The sequence below is a fragment of the Bombus pyrosoma genome, linkage group LG10, assembly GCF_014825855.1.
Source record: "Bombus pyrosoma isolate SC7728 linkage group LG10, ASM1482585v1, whole genome shotgun sequence".
NCBI classification, from domain to species: domain Eukaryota; kingdom Metazoa; phylum Arthropoda; class Insecta; order Hymenoptera; family Apidae; genus Bombus; species Bombus pyrosoma.
Genome location: NC_057779.1, coordinates 11663233 through 11686915, shown reverse-complemented (window position 1 = coordinate 11686915; position 23683 = coordinate 11663233). Strand labels below are relative to the sequence as shown.

Sequence of the window (23683 nt, the reverse complement as noted above, 5' to 3'; positions counted from 1 at the left end):
ATTCGATGCTACATATCGAGCAGGAAGAATCTCATGCTCGTGCTAGGTTCACTCAGACGATATTACAGTCGAAAGCTAGCGCATGTAGACGTACACGCGGTTCTACAGATGGAAACGCATCTATTCCACTCTGGAATTTCATATCACGTGGCAGAAGGGATAGTACGCCCGAGCATTAATTTCAAAACGTACCGTGCTGATGCGAGTTTGAGAGATGATGATGCATTCTGGGACATTCTGCGATCTCCAGAGATCTCCGAATGCCACTCGCAACAGGAGCGAATTGTACTTCGGTTCTTAAGTTATTCAATAAGAATCTCTTTTCTCCGGTATGAGATGTTCCGCGGATTTAACGCTTAACGTTTCTTTAATTCGTCCTGTTGACGCGTTAAGGACCAACGTTTCGTCAACGCAACTTCTCTTTTGTAATTTCCTTTCGATCAGTTCGCATTATCGAATTCCATCAGATTGGTGTTGCGATGGCGAAGAGAAATTCCGAGAATTTAAGTCAGCCTTCTTCTGACTCCTAGGAGTTCCTCCAATGAAGTTTGAAGAAATCGAAGTGTCTTATAGCACAGCGATGTGTTATTCTATTTTTGAATTATAGCACTTCTTTCTTTGCCCCTAATTCCTCACTCATTTCGCTTGCGTCTCATTGATAAACTTCGGTGTACGTGAATTTTACTATCTCATCGCTTGGTACTTAACCCTTTGCACTCGAAAGGTGACTCTCACTCAGCACGGCGTTCCATGCTGCAACTTCAGTGGCGAGCGAGAAGCGACAGTCCCTGCTTATGTCAGATTTCGACATCCGCGATTGACGAGAGTGCGATATTGGTTGGCAAATTGGTTCCTCAGTTCTTTACGTTCTTCGTTAGGAAGTGTAAAGTGTTGGACTTTAAAATGGAGATCAAATATTTAATCCCATATGCCTCGGAAACTATGGTTCTGACAACGTCCGCAGAGTTAGTTTGGATTCGACGATCATGGCAAAGGTACTATAGTTTAGAAACCCTTAAAAAATGGTTTTCGGAAGTGAAATCAGCTGAAACGAAGACGAACTTGATTTCCAACTGCTGAAAAATGAGATCAATTATGTCGAAGAATGCATCTTGGCGAATGCTTTATAAATTATCATTAAAAAATACAGAAATTAATATTACAAAATCATATGTCCGAACATGTAAATATAGATAAATTATTAGAATATAATTTCTTTTTGTAAGTTAATTTCTATATAAAATCATTTTACGCCAAGATACGCGTCACGTATACGCTAAATCATCCGGAGTAGCTGCTACGCCCCACCGAAAAAGTCCTCGAGTGTAAAGGATTAATGGGTCGATAAAGAAATCCAAATACCGAGAAACTGCGCTTATTTGGAACAAATTTTAGTCAATGTCGGTTCAAGTGAACTCTCGCCAGTCGAATCCGCTCATTTGTATGTGAATTCTTTCTACGTAAACGAAATATCATGGGAATAAGTGCGCTCCTACCGTACGAATTCCAACAAAATTATACAAACTGTTCGTCCCCCGACGAGTTCGTACGAATACGATTTTCTTCTATCTGTTCTATTCATTTTTACCATTCACGGTTCTATGAGAATGTACGTTACTCGTAACACGATCGATAAATTTAACATTTATCGCTAAACATTATCTGTGTACGTGGTACAGCCACTGGACAAGGAAAAATGAATAAACATTATTACAGTGTACCGTTTTGCTATTTGCTAGACATTTCTTAACACTCGTTAACGCAGTAATTGTGACATTTCTCTAATGTTTTCACGATCTGTCTCCCACCGTCCGAACGTTTCCTGGCAACGGTATTTCCATCGTATCGGTACCGTGTATTTCATCTGATGTGCTGCAGCGCAACGGCTCTCTTTCTCTCTCATTAGATATTCGTATCTATTTAATGAGTAGAAATACGTACACGTCTGATAGAACATAGAATCGTTTTAACGCTTTATTGCGATCGATTGAATAGTCGGTACCGTTATGTCCAGCAGGATTTCGGGATCGTGGTACGTTGTTACCAATGAAATGAGGGATTAGAAGCGATGGAGCGTCATCTTCACCGGCCTATAAATGAACTGTATTTCTTTTAGACCTGTTTCGCACGACCCTTTGCACTCGATACCGTACACTTCTGTCTTGAGCGATGATTCACGGTCCTAGCTTTTCTGACTAATGAAACTGTACATCTGCCGGCGAATTATTCCGTCTTGAAAGGAACCGAAATTTTGAATAATTAAATCCACGTACAAATGTAAAACGATCATAATTTACGAATATAAAAATATCTGCCCATTATGATAATCAAAATAGATATTATATAAGAGTCACTTGTCCATCGACTAGCTTCATTATGCACATAAAGGCTAAGCGAATATAAAACTTGTAATAAATTAAAATTCTGTAAGAGATAAAGCGGAAAACAAACTAATATTGCGTAATATCAAAATGTAATAAGCAGTTACAAACGAATACATATTTCATGAACTTATAAGTATTGAAACATTTTGCTTGATTTGTAGCAACGGTGCAAAGTGTACAAATTAACCACGAATTAATAATTGGGAGAAGTCTTCTCATGTAATTAACAGACTATAAATATAAATTATTTAATGTATATATACGATTTAAATTACCTGTTTTAACATTTTTCGGTGTCGTTACCTGTATGAAATCTTTCTATCATTCTAGAAGAACTTTCTCCATCTGCTTCGTAATTCAGAAATTAAAAGATCTGAGTACAAAGAGCACGTGAAGCAACAAAGTATCTGTATAACATTCAGCTACAAATATCTATTTTATTATTGCGCATTGAACTTTAAAGATCTACACAATTGCGCTATAATATTCTACCGTAACTGTAGTATAACGATGACAGGAAATAAAGTCATTGTATTGCGATTTATTTCCTCATTTTGTAATTAAGATATATCTTTTTGGAAATAAACAGATGTGTCCATATATTTTTGAACGGTTGTGTAGCTTTATTATATAAATATATATTATATTAAATACATTATATTAACAACATAATTTAATATACGCATACATATATACAATTATCTTCACCTTATTATATTATGTATGTAAATATAAATATAATAGATAATTGTAAAATTTTAACATCAACAGAAAGATTGATCAAGAGATGACTTGCTTACATGTTAGGTCGTGGATAATTACCAGTTGTTGATGATTCCGGTATCACGATATCGCGGCGAATTACGAATGAATTGGTGCAGTTTGCCAAGGAGATCAGTCGCAGGTGTTTGACCCCAATCAACATGCAGATGATGCATTTGTTCGAACCCATCGTTAATTCATCTATTAGACTGTCGCTACCGGTTGAACATTACGTTCGTTCACATTCATATTAATAAATGGAAATTAAATGGAAATTTTTCATGTTATTTCGTGTGCATAGCCTGGTTTTCTCGGCGGAACGTTCACGTGCCATCCATTGTGTAATATCTTTCCAGGAATATAGGTGAAATGAGGGACGTATGATTTGAATGTAATTTTACGTACCGGCGGAATAAAATTAAAGACTCACCTACTTTTTTCTAGAAAAAAGATCGCTCGTGCTGCGTCATTCGTCATTCCTACAGTTATAATTCTGATTTCTAAAATTGCATGGCAATCGATCTATTAATAGATTCGCAGTCTGTGAAATTAATATCACACTCGCGTGACATTTTTCTCGTATTTATCGAAATTTTCAATAAATACTTGATAACCTTAAAATAAAACACACAGTGTCGGTTACCTTCCCAATTATTATCCGTAATTTTCGAAAACGTATAATGTACCATGTTACCAATTATAAAAAGCAATAACTTTGTTTGAATTTCTGAATTTCAAACGAAGATAAGGTATTTTTCTTCCCCTAACTTTATTAAAATTTTAATACCTTGTTCAAATATTTTTCAACTTTGTACAATCACAGGCAACATATCTTTTCTTATGTATCGTAGGAAAGCGAAAGTTTATGTTAGAAATTATTTTCATAGTACAAACTTGTTTTTCCGTTTCTGTTATAAATATTATGTAAACTATATCGTACTGAAATATCTATCAGAAATTTTCCGCCAATAGTATGTTGCCTCTGGCGTAGAAAATTCTATTTTCTTCTCGTTAATAGAATATGTATATTCTCTGTAAAAGGAAATCGAATCTAATCGTAGTAAATTATGTCTTGCCAGATGATAAATAGCTAGAGAGTGATAGATTCTGTAGCAAATAATCGTAAGAGGATAATGATTTTTAAAGTTACTCGGAGATACTCGATCTGCTTAAAAGTTTATACATATGAACGATACTGATCACATACAAATGTTCGTAGATGCTGATATTAATGAGCTTATTCTTTCTATTTTGTTTCAGGTAAGCTTTTTAGGACAGGGTTACTAATGACTGTATTCGTTCTCGAAGAGAGATCGATGGTGAGTAAGCAATTTTCACAGTTGTGTACGATTTGAAAAGAAATAGATAAACAATCACGTTGTTAATTACGTTATTTCTGCTACTGTTAGTTCTTTTGGAAACTTCGAGTTATCCGATTATTCCTCTACTCTCTTCACTAATTCGAACCTTATATCGATTCTATTAATCGTTAATTTACGTCCGGTCTCCTTGACAGGATATTTTTAATTAAGGTATTTTCCTCTGTCGTATAATTATTTTAATAAAAATTTCATTTACGATATATTGTTCCGCCGAATGAAAACGATCGATCAACAACGGTTCAATTTCTGTTATCGGCTTCCTTTGTGCTTTCATTCGCATTTTTAATATCGCACAAATTTACCTTGCAGATCGTAATTACGCGAAACCGAATACGATTTACCTGCGTTATAGGAAAAAATAATTTAAATCTTTTACGACACGTCGATTATTATACTTTGTATGAAACGACGCCGATGATGTTTTACAGCAATTAGCTCGTTTGTTAATTACGTGAAAATCAACTTTTACGTCGATAACGTTCTAACGGTTCCTCAATCCAACGTGTGCATGTGTTGCTGCTTAAACACGTATAGAAGGTATTCGTTGCTACGTTAGTGAATGATTGATCGATTCGAAAGCGATTACTTGTACCTTGGGTTAACTGTAGGCATGGATTTGCACCAATTTACAACGCGATTAAGTCCACGATGTCTTGGCAATAATTAACAAGAGGAGCAGGTTAATGGTGCTCTAAGCAGAATCTACTATCTATTGTGTTCAAATTCCTCCAGTAGAACGATCGATAGAATCAACAAACAATATTTGAACGCATGCATTGAACGCGTAAAAGCATCTCCTATGAAAACAGCCACTGATTTCTAATCGCTGTAATCACCAGGGAAAATATTATCATCGGAAATATTATCATGCGCTCGTATTCGGAAGATATTTAACGGTTCACTAAATTTCTGTTTCTAAAGTATTTTGTACGAGGAAAGACTTGAGGAGAATTCGTTGATGTTTTGCAAGTATCATGCCAATAACTGTACGTGCCTATTTATGAAATTATCCTTCAGAAAAAAAAAGAAAAAACGTTTAACATAAAATAAATATTATACGTTCGATTGTGATGTTTGCGGATTAAATATTGGAATAAAATGAATATTTATAGAGAAATTAGATTTAGAAAGTTCTCGACATTCGCGTCCAAACATCCCACTTTACATTCGATATTCCTAAACTTTGATAGAATATCGCTTTCGAAATGACATTACATACACACTTATATTATATTCTTTTCCTGTAGTAAATTATTTTGTTAGTTTGCTGTAAGTTTATGTAAGTACTGTAAGTTTAAGTCTTTAGAAAATACCTAATAATAGAATATTTTTATATTTATCGATTTATTACTTTCTTACAGAAGCAATTCCATGTTATGTAGTACATATTATTAATCCGTCTGGGGCCATCATCCCTAAACGAGGCTTGACAAATTTATAAAATTGCAGAACCAGTCGTTTTGACTGCTGTGGTATTTCTAGCGTTAGCATCTAGCGATCTAGCGATCGATCCGGAATTTTCCTCATAACTGATATCGTCATATCGAATGATACGCGGTAAAAATTTTGAAAACGTGTGGCAAGTTGTAGAAAACGAGGAAACTGGTTAATTGGGGTTCGATAAACAGATTGCGGGACCCTTTTACACTTTGACGAGTGCCAGTCATTTTGACTGGCATTGGTATAAGTAGCCTTGATACAAAATTATTTCGAGTTTAAATACATGAAAAAGGAAATAAAATTCATTATATTATTCTTTTAGTTATCGTTGCGAAAGTCATTACATCATTGTAGATTTGAAATAAAATTGTAAAATCAGTCAATTTGGCTGGTGTGGTAGTTCTAGTGTTAAATAGGAATTAAGTCGCGATGGTGGAGGAAGCGATATAGGAAATTTAATTGGGTTAAGGATCAAGTATGTAGATAATCGAAGATGAATAAGAATAAAACAAATATTACTATTCTTTGTGTACATACAATTTAAATTACTCGAAACCCATTATGTATCTTTACACATGCATTTCGAATGCCACAATTCCTTTAACCGAGTAAGTAATCCATGTCACAGAGTATAACTAATGTACAAAAAGCTATAAGAATAATCCGCTGGGTTCGATAGTAAAATCTCATCCGTATCTCGCACGCGAATTCTCTTTGTGCGATTATTTAGAAGAGGAATTGAGAGACGCGAAACTGATACCGGCTTGGTGATTTTCTATGATCCGTCTGTTCGTGCAAATGGTTGAAAGCTACTTCCACTGGCCGATTTGAAATGGATATGGCGAGGAAAAAAGGTGATGTTGTTGGGCAGATAGAAATTTCGCCAAGAGGGAAAAATAAAATTGGAGTTCTTCCTGGTTGGGACGATACGCGCGGCCGGTCAACACCTAAGGGTTGTAAGTTATGGCGACGTTTTGACACGAATGAGCCGACCTTCGGCCTGTGTAACGGTTCATGTCTTAACAGGCAAAGGCATCTGTAAGTGTAGAGAATTTTTAAGAGATACTTTTCAAAGTTGTTTTGCGTTATTCAAAGGACGCATTTGTCTCATCTGGCGAGACAAGGGAGTTGGAGCGCGCCCTGTCACAGGGCTTGAACATGTAGGAATGAGGCTGGGACGACGTGAAACAGCAGCAACGGCAACGCAACAACAGCGACAACGTCGAACGAGCGTGTCTCGTGTGCAAATGGCAAGGCATTTCGTGCATCCTTGGATAATATGCGGCGCAATGCCAAATGCCAGCACGTCCGCATCGCAGCCAGCCTTCCAATATGCATGTGTGCAACCTGCGCTCCGCACGCGCATCCTGCGTCTATATGCGTGCACTTGCAACTCGTAAAAACGGCTTGCACATATTGATGGCGAAGCTGCTTTCTCGAGATGTTTTTTCGACGATATTCCCCTTCGTGATCAAAACAACAGGCCTCTTCTTTATTCCAGCGATCTCGTCGATCGGACAAAGCGTGGAGTTTATCAAATCGCCGAATATTTACGGTAGCTGAGGACCTCGAGGTAGCTCGAACACCTGTACAAGCGTTTCATGAATATGTTACGCGTGTTGTGCGAAATGTTTTAAAAATTCATTGGCGTAACCAGACCGACTATCATTTTTATATTCGCCAACTTTGAGGTCCATGTGAAAATGCACGTCAAATTTGCAAGATATTTGACGCAATCAGTATACTTTACTCAGGTCGAACCAATTACTTGGGCAGTCGAACGAGCCTCTGACAAGTCAATTCGACTAACTCCGTGCTTTGTCAAGTTTGTGAGTTTCGTTATTCGAATACCTGAATGATTCATAATTAGCATCGAACTGTTTAAAAAAAAGAAAAGTTGGTTGGTCGCGAGAATATGATACAACGTAAGCTTGAAGGAAATGCTTGAAATAGTTGCAATTGTTACTTTTCAATTTATACAGTTAATTAATTCGACTTCTGAACAGCTCGATTATCCATTGTTTTAACAAGCTTTGATATTCAATGAGGCCGTAACACCTGGTATGCGTTTAAGATGATTAATAAATATTTTGCAGCTTCTGTATACATTTTCATATCGAAATTTGTCAATATAATTAAGACAGCCGCGTCTCATTACGATGCAAATGAAATTTGAAACTGTTTTATATAACGCAGAGAATATATTTTCTACGGTAAATGCTTAAATACTTACGTGGGTAGAAAATATTTGTCGGCTCCTGCTTCACCTATCAATAGTATATTGTTCTGTTTTTTTTTTTAATAAATTATGACGAGCTTCTATAAAAATGTTACGTAACAACCACAGACAATCTGCTTGGGTAATACATAAATTATGATTTTCCTGTTTATTTTCTGCCAACATCCAAAGTGAGAAGACGTACGCGATTAAAAATCATACGCGTCATTGCACGACATTGAGAAAAATAACACTGTGGTACAAGCCTACAAAAATATTCTCCAAATGTATGATAATGAAGCTGTCAGTGAGGAGACACGCCAACAATTATTATTTATTTTCACTCTGCAGATGTTCGCTTAAGGACCAATCGCAATTAAATGATCAAACATTTGCGGATGAGACGTGTCGTAGACTTTGAGAAACAAAAATTCCTTACAGTTAGCGTTAATCCCTAACAAGTTGAGAAATAGGTGAGAAAGCGTCCTAGAATGAGATGTACAACACGTAGACGTACAAAAGAATACCGGTAATATTTTATCACGTAAAACCGACAGAACTTTACATCCACCTAATACTTTTATTTCTTCCATGTAGATCCGTGGATTTGCATGTGTGTGAGCTTAGCTTTTAATCCTGTTTAATCGTATACGTATGTATATGTAGTGTGCTTCTGTACGTTGCTAGAATTAATTAAATATTTCTATATTACGTAGTTGTAATTAAAGGATTAAGATCGACCCGAATAGCTGTACAAGCACACGGATCAACGACATCTTAACTTTCGCGATTGGTATTTTGGTGCTTTCATCCTTCTGCTCCTCTCTTCCTCCTTTCGTCGTCATCTTTTTCGGATTATACAAACGTAGATTCGTCTTGCTAGTTTTAACTGGGCATAACTTTCGCGTTACCGTTGATAGCGATATATACTTAACGAATATAGGGCATGATCATGCTGTCGTTCGCGGATGTGCTACCTGCTTTCTCCGGCAGTTAAGCTTATCTTCTCTTAAAATACCTAACTCTCGGCAGATGACCACTTGACACGAGAAGGATCGTTCACATAAGCTCGATAGCGTCGAAAACGAATGACCATCGGCCGTTACGAAGTGCTTAGTCAGCTACTCGAGGAAGCACCTGCACGTAATGTCCGATGTCGCAGCATAGATGTTCGTAGGTAGTTGACTTCGCCTGGAAAATTCGGAATACTCGATTTCACGGACGACGGGTCGCGCTGTATAACCCGATCGCTGCTTTCGCCCGGTTAAAATCGAAGAATATCAGCCTTTTTTTGTCTTCCGGCCACTGCACGTGATTGTTATTTCTGCTGTTCGCTTTTTACGTTCCAAGGTCTGCTACAGATCTTGCTCAACTCTAATATTTCCCTCTACATATAAGCAGAGGTATTATTTTTTACCGAGAGATTCGTCGAGAAACCCGATTTTTCGATTGGCCGATCTCGGATCAAGAACCTTGTGCGATCTGGAATCTGTCGAGACTCGAAGTGCTTATTTTCTTTCTTTCTTTTTTCCCCTAAGTATCCGTTTCGTAGGGGTTTCAGGCTTGATAAATTTCGTTTGCAAAATTAAGAAATCTTTTGTTTATTATTTTTCTCTATATAAACGATTGTGACCGTCTGACGAAATTTATACAGTTCTCGTACCTATACACGTTGAACATGCATCATATACAGTACAATTATAGCACAATTACGAGTACAATTAAACTAAATTAATATGATGCGGTGTATGTCAGAACTAAAAGTCGGTGGTAGCTTACGATATCGTGATTGATGGTACGAATTAATTTCCCTGACAGAATAAAGAAGATTTTCACGGTGCTTTTTATGATTTACACGTGTCTGAGTTTCATTTGGAAGAGCAGTTCTAACTTTGCATTACGGAAATGTTACAACGATCTAAGAAAATGATATACAGAATACAGTTACACTGATTGCATTTATTTTGCTTATTTTTTGTTATAAGACGGGAGCGTGTCAGTTTAATATATGCAATTCTAAGCCTCGCGAGAATAACTTGCTCATAAAGCAAGAGATTTTCTTACGTTAAATAAATCATATCACCTCGGTATCCTCTGTTCGTATAAAATATCATTTACCCGAGTCTCGAGATCTCGAAACGTTTCATGTTCCGAGAGGTTTTGAGTTTTCGAGTATCTCATGCCTATTCTTTGCTCGTTTGAATCGGTGAGTTTTGTTACACTTACGGTAAGAGGGCACAAAGTGTTCGTACAATTGAACTGCAGAGATAGAAAGAGAAATATCTTTTATACTCTTGAATACGTATATTGAAGTATAAAAAGAAATATAAAGTTAGAAAAGATATTTCCATATCGCTGCATTTGTTATGGCATACGTATCAATAAAACTAAAACAGAGTTTACATAGAATGTACGTAAAAGGATATTGGTGAAATTATTTGATAACTTGTAACGCGATAAAGTTCATACAATGGTCGTATCTTGTCAAAAGTATTCATGTAGCGTCTGTTGCCAATTAATGTTTATTTATAGTTAATGCCTCATGAGCTTCCCTTTTCGAAAAATATCCGCAATCTATCGAGCATGGTTAATATTACGTTTAACTCCAGACTTTTTGCCTTCTTTCAAAATCTCTGTAAGATACTCTTTTGACATTTATACGATGATTTATGACATTTAACATTTATATGCTGTTAACCAGTTTCTGTGTATACTTATCGCCGAGTTGTACGCTTGCGTATATTTCGATATATTTAATCAAATTAAAGGAATGTTTAATAGTGCAGTATCGTGACTACTATAGTTAGTTTATTAATGATACGTAGATTGAACAGGTGTTGATTGTACAGAGAATGATGTTCGTTAAACGTGAACTAATCGCAGCAAACGTATAATAATCAGCACAAGTAAATAATTAATCAACGACTCGACTCTTATCAACGCAATCCGCACTCTTTGACATCTCAACTCGTACTTTGTTATTAATTCGTACTTTGTCCCCTAGCAACCCCTTGTCTTTTGTCGTAGCCTGGCTACATGCATGCTCGGCAACCGCTCGTTTGTAATTCACACGACACCCCGCCCCCCAGGCCCCTCATCCATGATACTACAATAGTCTTTTTTTAACAATTAAAATAAAAATTGAAGTAATATTTAATAAAACGACTATAGAAAATATTTCCCCTTTTATTTCTAGAATAAACCGACTCCTTCGTCTCTCGTTCTATCGCAATCATCGATCGTCTGATAAAAACTATCGTAATCAACGTTTGCTCTGGTTAGAAGAAATCTATCGGGAAAATAGTAGAAAATTCAGTTTCATCGGATAGTTTCTGCCTCGTTAAAATAGCCGCGATGCTCAGTGCGCACCCGAATTCTCGAAATTTCGTCACTTGATTATAATTCTGTGTAGCGTGCACGTATTTGTGCAGATCAAAGGTTTCGGAACGCCTCATAATTTTCTAAACTACGCCGTTTCATTGCAGCGGCTTGGTGGTACGTTGGAGTTCGCATTTATAAGCCCGTCATTTAAACATTCCTGCTACTTCGTATGAGATATCTTCCGCTAGAATGCCCAATGATTATCAAGCACGCGTAATGCTGGATATTGGTAAGCGAGATAGCGTGGAAACTGATTTGCTTAAAAGTTGTATTAATCTCTGAAAACGCGATTCGAATTGAATTCATTTTAAACAGCGATATACAGAAAGACGCGTTCTCTCTGTATAAAACAGATTTCGGTTTGTATTCATTCGAATGGGATATAATGTATTTTTAATCACAATTACCCGAACGATTCACTTTTATATCTTCCTGTCGTGATTTCTTCTCACGTGCGTAATTTCGATAATATTATTCACGTTGGCGAATCTTAATCATGCGTGGATCTTCGATAAATTTCGATGAACGTTCACTGTAAATCGCGCGAAAATCGTTTAAAGTTTCATATTATTGCCAGCATCTCCTAAGTAATTTCGTTAACGTTTACAACCTGCTTTTCATTATTTTCCATTAATTACTGAACTTTACCGAACACCTGTGAAGAAATAATGAGGGCACGCGACAAAGAAACGCAAGGAGCCGATGAAACGTGAAATAGTAAAAACTTTGACTCAAACTTATCCGGACTCTAAAAAATTAGTTTTGCAAGTTTACGATCAAGCAGAAGGATGAAAACAACTTTTAATTTCAATGAAACGAAGGGAACCTACGGAATAGCTTTTCACGCAATATGCAGCGCTCTTCGTACGACGCAGCTCTTACTATGCGGCATGACTCCTGAACACATTACCATACTTAAGGAGATGAATCTACAAATTAAAATAAGCAAAAAAAAGAAAACATCGTACGAACATATAACCCGCATAACTTAGCTTTCGTGCTATGAATCATTGAAGAAAATGGTCACAGTGTGTGTCTTATGCCTCGACCGCGTTACTGCACGTCTTAGCGTTGTACTCATATAAAGCTGAAGCATCTTTCGATTATATGTAAAGTTTACAAACTTAGTTTTTACTTTCTCGCTTTTATAAAACAGTAGTCAACTGGCGAGGATAAGATTCTGATTGTCTAGAATTCTACCTGATTCACGTCGATCGATATTCCTAAGAGTTAGACAGTGTCCGGGCTCAAGACACGTTCGTAGTATTACTGGTACTAATAAATCTGATAGTGGTATTAGCGATACTAATTACAACAGCGAGATTAAGATCTAGAACAATTAATTTTAAAGCTCATGGATAAGCGTTTTGGCATCTATTATTTTTTTTTACTACGCGATCAATGCTAAAGCATTCAGTGTCATGTGTCTCAAGACACGAAGCAGACACTTTCAACATGATCTTTAATCATCCATAACCAGGTGTTGAGGTTATTAGATGTATGAACAGAGAAACGCGTGGATAAATCGTAAAGTGGAAAATATATTTTAATACAGAAGTGTAAGTACAAGTAGGAATATAATTTCAGCTGGTCCAGATCCGCACGTTAGCAGCTCCGAAGCTGTCACGTAAAATTTATGATTAAAAAAGGAGTAACTTGACCGTGTTTTTATAATTTTGTAGGCTTCTTATTAAGTAGAATACTACAGTGAAGCTCAAACCACGGCCAAACTGTACACAAGACTAGACTCAAGATTGAAAAAAACCTTCTTGGTCGAATGCTTGCAGTTTTTATATGTTGCGTTTTTAGGTGTTGAGGGGCAAGCGGCGGATCCTAATTGTCCTTCGCAATGGGGAAAATTTAATGTTGGATCATGTGCAAATGGTCAAGTCAAAACGTAACGGTTCGCTGTCAGATAGTATGGAATGGATTTGGGTACGATCGTTGTCACAAGTCCATCGTCGCCTGTCAACTGTCTATGGTCTGCCTTCGTCCCAGCCTATTGTCTACACGCTATCGATGGCTTCAGTGCTTGAGAAAACTAAAAAGACCAGATGTTTTCCTAGAAATGGTGATCACTTCAACGCTAGGAAACTAAATTAGGACATACGTCCATACGATATTTTATAATTCATTCGCGGGACGAATCTGCCCATGTTCTCATGTTGCTACGATGTTTACTAAAATCGAAAGTTTATTTTGCCATGTTCTTTCGCATCTCGTGTGCATTTGTTACGATTTACGACGTCTCTTCGTACAGGATTCATCTTAACCGGTGTACCAATTGCACTTGTTGACGCATTAGGCACAGGGCCAAACCAGCCGCACATATTAAATTAACGGACTTGGCGTATTCCAATTGTATATTTTCTTATGGCGCAAGAAGGATGTTGAGACGGTTGCTTCTTTCGTTGCCAGTTTAACGAGCTTCTGTAAGTGGTCGTGGCTAAATGGATGAGTATGAGAAAAGCAGTTTTATCGAATCATATACGCCATCGCTGTAGTATTTCTGGCGCGGAGGATTTTTCAGAAGCTAATGGACTGAAACGCGAAATCGTGGTACGCAGATCGCGTACGTATACGCGAACAGGTGCCTCGCGCAGTTATCCATCGTTCGCTGAGACCAGCTACAATTCTCTGGCTGTTCTTTAACCAGGGATTCAATCTTTGATACGAGCGCTAGAAAGTTTATCGGGCGGCGCCGTCTTACGACACTTGGCATTAATTGCTTTTATCATTAGTCTCGAAGCGACGTTGAATTATGTAACAACTCGGCGCCAAACGTATTTCTACGAACGGACGCTTATTTATTCAAATCCCGTAATCGTGCGTTGCGTGGCAAAAATTCTTCGCTTTTCTGAAATTGCGGAATAACTCGATTTTCGCGATGGGAGCATTTAGCGCTGCTGTTACTCCAAGATCGCTATTACACCGAACAGTATGCATAGCTAACTCGGCTGCGCTTTTCAATCTTTCATACAGGGTGGTCCTTGCCGAAAGGAGTAAAATACACATAGGCCGTAAAATCAGTCTTTTCGATGTAAGTTTAACTTTTATTTTTCGTCATAGCTCGATATCGCAAGCTGACTTCTCAAATCATTTTCGTTCAAAAATGCACGAATATAATAGAAACCCCAATACTTACGAACGATACTACAACAAATCACCGTGTATGTTAAACGTTTAATATTAACATTTTACTGTTAAATATGTATTACGTGGCGTTTAAGTGTTTGCTCTAGGTACACAGATAAATATTGCATAAATTCTCACTAGTTAATGATTAGTGAATTGATCGTAGGTTGTTACGTGAACAGGAATGTGTTAATACATTACCGTGCAGCGTATCCACATTTATTGCGTCAATTAAAAACTAATGTCTTATTGCACTCGATGAAATATGTCTAATTCAACGTGGTTAATCTCTTGGAATATATATATTTTTTTTTTCATGTAATTTTGCAAGATGCATAACATTTACGTTTTCAATAAACTCGCACACTTTTTATTGCGCGTGTTTGCAACGTTTGCGTCGTTCTATATTTTCTCGAAATTTCATTTTATTATTAAACCAATGTCGTGTTTTCGTATCACGAGAAAAAAAAAAAAGGAAACACTATTTTTGTATTATTGAAATTTCCAGGAAATTCAAAATATTGGTCGGAAGCTGTGTTTATTTTGTAATGCGTTGCGTTGTTGTTATTCATCTATTCAACAATTTCTATTTGTTAATAAAAGGTAAAAACGACTAAAGTAACTGCTATATTTCTGTTTCGAATATTATATTTGAAGTGTAAATTTTTGCAGCGTGGAAGTTGAGAAATTTATATCAAACTACGTATCATTTCGTAACCATTGCTTTATATTAAATACTATTTTACGTCGATTGTCTCACCAGGTGATGATTGCATTTCTCAGAGCTAAAATTAGAATCTCGTACTTAAAAAGTGCATAGAAAATGGAAACTCAGCAAAAGATAAACTGCAAGATTCCTACTGCAATTTCTCAATCTTTTATCTAATCTAAAATACCAACGACGATATGTAAGAAATGCCAATGTTATCGAGTTCTCTTCATTTTTCTTTACTCGCCTGTGCGATCAATTTATTCACGAAAGAATAGCAAAAAGTAGCAACACTTTCCAAGCTTTCGTGTTTTCTTTGAAAAAGGAAATTGCAACGCATCGGAACACAAGCTTCAGGTTAGAATATTTTATCCGTAATTTTGCTTGTTCTTCTTGGTGCATTCACCAATGCCAAGGTTGTAGGACAAACAAACGGAGCGTATACGCAAATCCGAGCACGTACATCTTCTGTTTGCATATGCGCGGCCTCTTCGACCTCACAGGCTGGCATGCTTGGGCGCTTCGCATCGGTTTTATGGCTTGCAGTTTGCCCGGAAATCGTCCTTACTCTACCACCATTTTGCTAGGACATGCACGATTTTCGACGGACACCAACGATTTCTCGCGAAATTCTCCTCGCCCCGAGGGAAAAAGAAAAAAAAGCAAAGGCTGTGCCACTCTATTATGCCGGCTGCATTGTCCAACGTATCCTTGCATGAGACGTGACAGCGTAAAACGACTTGTCGTTGTTCTAAGCGAGTTTTTACACTTCACATTCCTGGAAAAGGAAATTTACGTCCATCCGATCCTGCTTTCAGAAGAAAAAATAAACCGCAGATTTTTTTGAACGAACCTCCTGCGTTTCCCAGGAATTCAAACGCTCGCCGTATTCTTAGGCGCGACGTTCGTATAAAAATCATTCAGCAGGGAGAAACTAGATGTTTTTAGTAAACATTTTCTTATAAAGTCAGATACATAGGCTGAGAGGAAACATTACATTTGATCTTTCCCGAAAGTTTTATTTTCAGCTATGTAAATTGATAAAAGGGAAATCGTATATCGAGAGCTGTTTTTTTTTTTTTTTTTTATGAAAATAAATATATTGCCACCCTTGTAATTTTCTGGCAGAAATCACGAAATTCTTTTGCACATAATCTTCCGTTTTTATTTTATTCCACATCGAACACAATTATCTTTTATTCATTTATGATTTTACATTCTACACAACTTATCTCTCTCATTTCGTCTCTTATTTTGGCGTAACATTTATGATATCGCCCTTTTGCTTATCAAAGATATTCGGTAAGGTTCAAACTTCAAATTAAACTAATAAATTTGATTTATTTATCTATTTAATTAATTACGTACGAAACGTAGAAATCTATGTCATTGTAATTGAAATAAAAAATCTCTCTTTAAACACACATTAGTTTAACTTTTAACGTAAACGTCGAATCAGTGCAACATCGAAGGTAAAGGATTAATCGATTAGTGTTCAGACTAATTAAATTCACGAAGACGATATGAAAATTTCAGACATATTCTCAGGAACGACGAATGTCGTATATTAAATCCTCAGATATCATCGATATTGGTTTATTTATACAAAAACGTTTTTTTATTAAATTCGCAAATAAACAAATGAAGAGGACTGTTCTTTTGTTTATGAAATTATTGTATGTATAAATAATTAAGAAAACAAAATAAACCGCCCCCGGGTGGGCTCGAACCACCAACCTTTCGGTTAACAGCCGAACGCGCTAGCCGATTGCGCCACGGAGGCTGTTGCGAAGAATGTGTTTCGTAAAGAACATGTTTATGCTATTCCATATACCGTTTTATCGATACGTTTGGTAACGAATATGTCTAACCGTCAAATATTCAGTTTATTTCCTAACATTTGCTATAATATTATATGCGTATGAATCTTCTTATGTTTATCTATTATGCGCCCAAGTGTACTTTTCAGTTGTACGGAAATTCTCATTTGTTTTGTAGCAGCAAAGTAGCTGCTAAATTGGAACAATCTTAGATGTCGTAATACGCCTATGAAACGTGCATACGGTAAATTGGATCGATGGTGCGAGAAACTTGATGAGAAAATCTGGTTTTTATAATTATTAAATGAACGCGTGGATCGATAGCTCCAAGGAAACGGCCTCTCTCGTAGAGAAATTTTAGAAACCATTCAAAGAGATTCGATTGTGATGGACAATTGGATGGAAAAAGAGAAACGAAAACGCAAATTATGCGAAATTAGCGGAAATAATATGCCGTAGCGGATGCGATATCTGTACTTACGAAACAATATTCTTTCCGCTGATAGCATAGGAAGCTGGTGTTGCAACCGACGTCCATAAGATCCAATCTCGTAAGGACTATCCTAACTGTTAAATATCAAAGATTAGAAAAAAAAAAAAAACAATCCCACTAGCGGAAAACGCATTTACCAGAAGATGAAATTTACCAGGATTACGATATCGTTCCGTAGGATGACAAAAAAATAAAAAGAGAGACAAGGAAAAAAGAAAACGACAGGGAGAGGGAAGTCTCGTTTCAATGCTTCCGGTGGTTTTTCGCCTTATTATCATGCTTCAAGAAAGGATGAAATAATTTTACTCGGAAGGGAAGTTGCTAGCGAATTGCGAAGCAAGAAAACGGATATTGCGCTTTCGCCCTTAACTACAAGTCACCCTTCAGTGAGAGGAGTCTGAGTTTTTATTTTATTACGACCATCCGTTGGAAAATTTAGGGGCCTCGGTACTCAACGTCTATCTTATAGAACTTTAATAAACAAATATATATTGCAAAACGGTATAATTATATTAGATTAAGAACAACGATTGTTATTGGTGGTAATCGGTAAGTTGGAAGATTAAAAATATTGATAATAATTTAAGAGACTATATGTCTGTGGTCTGAATACTGAAGATTGGAGTCTGAAATCCGCAGACTGGGTGGGTGTCTGTACTCGAGGGTTAAATACGTACTAAATGTATATGTATTTGGAATTGAGGAATTTACCCTCTAACAAGACACTGTTAGGCTAAATTCGGTAGTCCGTAATACTGATTGTTCCGTTATATGTATTTACTCGTCTCAAACACGACCTGGCTACAGGTCTGACTTATACGCCTTTTAAGACGAACTATTCAACTGCTAAATTATTGTTGCGATTAAAATGTGAAACAAATCGATGGAAATTAACGTGATAGAATTGCTTGTTTATATGTGTATTAGAGATGTGTGTGCTTTAGAAATTATGTAGAGTGTTAAAAGCGCAGGGGAGTGATAGTGAAGTGACACTTTAACCGGACTTATCATTATCGTACAAAAAGTTATCAATGCTTACAAACAGTAAATAAATCCTTATCTTTCTTGGAGCCAAAGCAGGCGTTTTATATTACGCTGTTTAGTAAGAACTGAAAATAGAAGTAGCAACATTTGCTCGTGTCTTATATAATCGGATGTCTGATTACCACGATTACTATTACTCATAAGACATGTTTGTATTTTTGAAGCAGCACATTTTTCCCCCAACACATTACCACAGTACATAAGGTAAACCGATCCTCAAAAAGATCTTCTCTTTTTCGTTCTTTTTGTAGCTTAATAAATTCTGTCACGAAACGTTAACAGCCACTGTCCACGATATTCACGAATTCTTCTCAATTGAAACGTTACTAATTGGAATTACCATGTACTTGGTATTCTCTGTCTAAGCTTAATCATTTTCCAGTATCATCGAAAATGTTTGATAATTTGAATGGTCAATCTTCTCACCGATGAGACAGGACAAAGTTAGGTAGGATAGGGATTGAGTGAAAAAAATAAGAGAAATTTAAAGCATTCATTCCGCAATCCATTAACGATGTATCTCTACAGGCACGTACATGCCATCGAATACTCGGCGTACAGACAAGGCCTATGCTGGCACGACGCCGCATTTCCAAAAGGACGGTATTTACAGGATGATTTCGAGGCACGTGCCAGTACGTAGTAGCGACCATCGATACCTACGTTTGGCATTTTCAAAGGAGTTATTCAACGAGGTATGCTCTAGTCTGCCCGCGAAACCATCTGAATAGAATGCCAAATCTCCTATCCCCCTTGCATACTATGCCTCGTTCCCTCTCTGTCCGTGTCTTTGGCCCTTTCTCGTTTCCCTGCCATTTCCCTCTTCGTTCTCCTTGCAGTCTCTCATTTCCTCCTATACATGTAGGTATTTTTAATATACATTTTTCTATTGAATTTTATACATCAACTTATTTGTCAACTTGGTCATTTCTGTATTCTCTCTGTTCGTGTCTTTGGCCATTTCCCCTCTTCGTTCTTCCTGTCTCTCGTCTTCTATACATGTAACATATGTTTTAATGTACATTTTTTTATTGAAATTTATACATCAACTTATTTGTCAACTTGGCCATTTCTATATTCTCTCTGTTCGTGTCTTTGGCCATTTCCCCTCTTCGTTCTTTCTGTCTCTCGTCTTCTATACATGTAACATATGTTTTAATATACATTTTTCTATTGAAATTTATACATCAACTTATTTGTCAACTTGGCCATTTCTATATTCTCTCTGTTCGTGTCTTTGGCCATTTCCCCTCTTCGTTCTTTCTGTCTCTCGTCTTCTATACATGTAACATATGTTTTAATATACCTTTTTCTATTGAAATTTATACATCAACTTATTTGTCAACTTGGTCATTTCTGTATTCTCTCTGTTCGTGTCTTTGGCCATTTCTCGTCTCCCTGCCATTTCCCTCTTCGTTCTCCTTGCAGTCTCTCATCTCCTCCTATACATGTAGGTATTTTTAATATACATTTTTCTATTGAATTTTATACATCAACTTATATGTCATCTTGGTCATTTCGTATTCTCTCTGTTCGTGTCTTTGGCCATTTCCCCTCTTCGTTCTTTCTGTCTCTCGTCTTCTATACATGTAACATATGTTTTAATATACATTTTTATATTGAAATTTATACATCGATTTATTTGTCAACTTGGTCATTTCTATATTCTCTCTGTTCGTGTCTTTGGTCATTTCTCGTCTTCCTGCCATTTCCCTCTTCGCTCTCCTTCCTGTCTTTCATCTCCTCCTATACATGTAGGTACTTTTAATGTACGTCTTTCTATTGACATTTATACGTCAACTTATTTGTCAACTTGGTCATTTCTGTATTCTCTCTGTTCGTGTCTTTGGCCATTTCTCGTCTCTCTGCCATTTCCCTCTTCGTTCTCCTTTCAGTCTCTCATTTCCTCCTATACATGTAGGTATTTTTAATATACATTTTTCTATTGAATTTTATACATCAACTTATTTGTGAACTTGGTCATTTCTGTATTCTCTCTGTTCGTGTCTTTGGCCATTTCCCCTCTTCGTTCTTTCTGTCTCTCGTCTTCTATACATGTAACATATGTTTTAATATACATTTTTCTATTGAAATTTATACATCAACTTATTTGTGAACTTGGTCATTTCTGTATTCTCTCTGTTCGTGTCTTTGGCCATTTCCCCTCTTCGTTCTTTCTGTCTCTCGTCTTCTATACATGTAACATATGTTTTAATATACATTTTTCTATTGAAATTTATACATCAACTTGTTTGTCAACTTGGTCATTTCTGTATTCTCTTTGTTCGTGTCTTTGGCCATTTCCCCTCTTCGTCCTTTCTGTCTCTCATCTTCTATACATGTAACATATGTTTTAATATACATTTTTATATTGACATTTATACATCGATTTATTTGTCAACTTGGTCATTGCTATATTCTCTCTGTTCGTGTCTTTGGCCATTTCTCGTCTCCCTGCCATTTCCCTCTTCGTTCTCCTTGCAGTCTCTCATTTCCTCCTATACATGTAGGTATTTTTAATATACATTTTTCTATTGAATTTTATACATCAACTTATATGTCAACTTGGTCATTTCTGTATTCTCTCTGTTCGTGTCTTTGGCCATTTCCCCTCTTCGTTCTTCCTGTCTCTCGTCTTCTATACATGTAACATATGTTTTAATGTACATTTTTTTATTGAAATTTATACATCAACTTATTTGTCAACTTGGTCATTTCTATATTCTCTCTGTTCGTGTCTTTGGCCATTTCTCGTCCCCCTGCCATTTCCCTCTTCGTTCTCCTTGCAGTCTCTCATCTCTTCCTATACATGTAGGTATTTTTGATGTACATTTCTCTATCGAAATTTATACATCAAATTATTTGTCTAGTTGGACATTTCTGTGGAATAAAAAATGGAAAAGATGGATGAAATTATACTATTATTATATTTATTTATGATCCGTGGCTTTTAGATCCGAATAGCTTCCGGTTATATCTTCATTTACAATATCTTACATTATCTTATCTTATATACTATCCTCAGCACAAAACCTATCACCATTATAATCTCATTAAATTAGAATTAAAAGCAAAAGTGAACTTAACATAGACCTTAACTTCAGCTCATCTTGAACCTAAGCAGTGAAATTATGTAAGATAAGCATCTTACTCTCTACATTTTGGTCTGCTAACGCCTCATATATATATATATTATATTATTATGTTATATACGTAAACATAGTCTCATTTACCTACATATTCCCACCTCTCTACCTCTCTAATCTCGTTTCTACTCCTACAAATTATTTTGTCGTTGGTTTTCCTGCCTCGCTGTGTTAGCCTAATAAACAAATGTATATTAACTTATGTTTATTTATCTATCTATCCATCTTTCTATCTATTCATCTATCCCATCCGCTTTCTACCTGTTCCACCTCTATCATACCTAGCGCCAGCTAATTATTTTGTCTTTGATCTTTCTGCCCCTCTGCATTTCTGCCTGTGGATTGATTAATCGAAGACCGAAGTTCAAAGCCGTTTGCCATTTACGTAATCTCGGCTGCACTTACCGGATGTAGCCATGTAACACGTTTAACGATCTACATCGATCGCTTTCTTGATGGTGCAGCGACACGCAAGAACGCGAAACGGAATGAGGTTGTTTGATTAAGTGTCGGGATTTACCGATTGCCAGATAATAGCACGTCGACTGCGTGATAAGAACGGCTAGGCGAGTGTCTTGTAAAAAGCCACAGAGTCGATTGCAAGGACAAGATCTTCTTTATCCAATCGTTACATGTCTATCATCTTTGTCATACGTTTATATTATTTTTACCATAGATCAGTGAAGAATCGATGCCGAAGCTATGAAAGCGGTATATTACTTTGAGAATGTTTTATATTCATAAAAAAAGAAAAGCGGTATAATAAAAATCCCAATAGCTACGAGATATTGGCCGATAAAGGTACCTTGAAACGACACGAGTTGGTTTTGGCCTGAATCGAATTTGTAATCAGGTGATAAATATAACGTATATTAAGCATACAAAAATAAAATTGTAAATCTACTCGAACGATTCTTTACGTTATGAGTTTTCTACCTGTAAGATCTTAGGTTTGCTATGTATACTGCATTATATTCGCCCTAATCGATTATTATTAGTTTATCAATAACACGAACGATATTTATTATCAACGTCGTTCCTCTACTTTATTTTACGTTTAATTCGCCAGTTTTCCTCGTTTCCAAACGCAATCAATATTTTTTTGGAACGTAATTGCGCTTTTTTTCATGCAATATTTTATTGCGTTGTTGTATTGATTATTGTCTTGGTATCAACATCAAAGTAACATACGTAAATGATAATTCTGTCGCAATGCAGTCACGTTCACGCGAAATTACTGCTGGCAGAGTGGCACGGTTCGAAGGTTCGTTTATTGTTTCTTGCTAGCAGGAATAATCCATTAAAATATACAAAGTTAATATACATATTTATAAATAAAAATTAGGGTGATGTATAATGACTTCTTGATAGTAGAAGAAGTCTTATATTCAAAGAATGTATCAATTGCGGAAAGTACGTTATTAATATTAATGGCCATGCGGTTTATGCCGGTGCGGTAAGCAAATTCAGTGTTGCGCGGTGAGCGTAGAAAATTTTATGTTGCCGCAGATTTGTCACGGGAACATTAATTCCCTAAGTCTGCGTAATATCAGCAGCTTATGAGATCGTTAAACACTTTACGTACAAATAAGATGTCACGAAGCTTTTGCTCTTCGATGTTGCGAGGCCAAGATCAGACAGAATTAGTTGATAGTCTTAACTGATGATAGGGATCATCGCGATGTCTCGCAGCTAAATGTAAGAATCTATGTTGCACTCTTTCAAGCGTAATAATATGGATGTTGAAGCAAGGAGCGCAGACTATCGAC

The 23683-nt window shown here is 36.5% G+C and overlaps 1 protein-coding gene and 1 non-coding gene across 9 annotated transcripts in view; one reads left to right on the top strand and one right to left on the bottom strand.

Annotated features, from left to right (window-relative positions):
* Nucleotides 1-23683, top strand: part of LOC122571660 (CCR4-NOT transcription complex subunit 6-like) — a 925145-nt gene that overhangs the window by 39832 nt on the left and 861630 nt on the right. Inside the window, exon 4 of one of the 8 annotated variants that reach the window (XM_043735712.1) lies at nucleotides 5890-6029. The exons of 6 other annotated variants lie outside the window; for them this stretch is intronic. In XM_043735712.1, the coding sequence (XP_043591647.1) occupies nucleotides 5890-5969 (80 nt within the window). In that variant the 3' untranslated portion in view covers nucleotides 5970-6029. Of the gene's footprint in view, nucleotides 1-4406; nucleotides 5855-5889; nucleotides 6030-23683 lie in introns of those variants that run through there. One more of the 8 variants, XM_043735711.1, reaches the window with a different exon arrangement.
* Nucleotides 17121-17194, bottom strand: Trnan-guu. The gene has a single exon. It is a non-coding gene; the product is annotated as a tRNA-Asn (tRNA).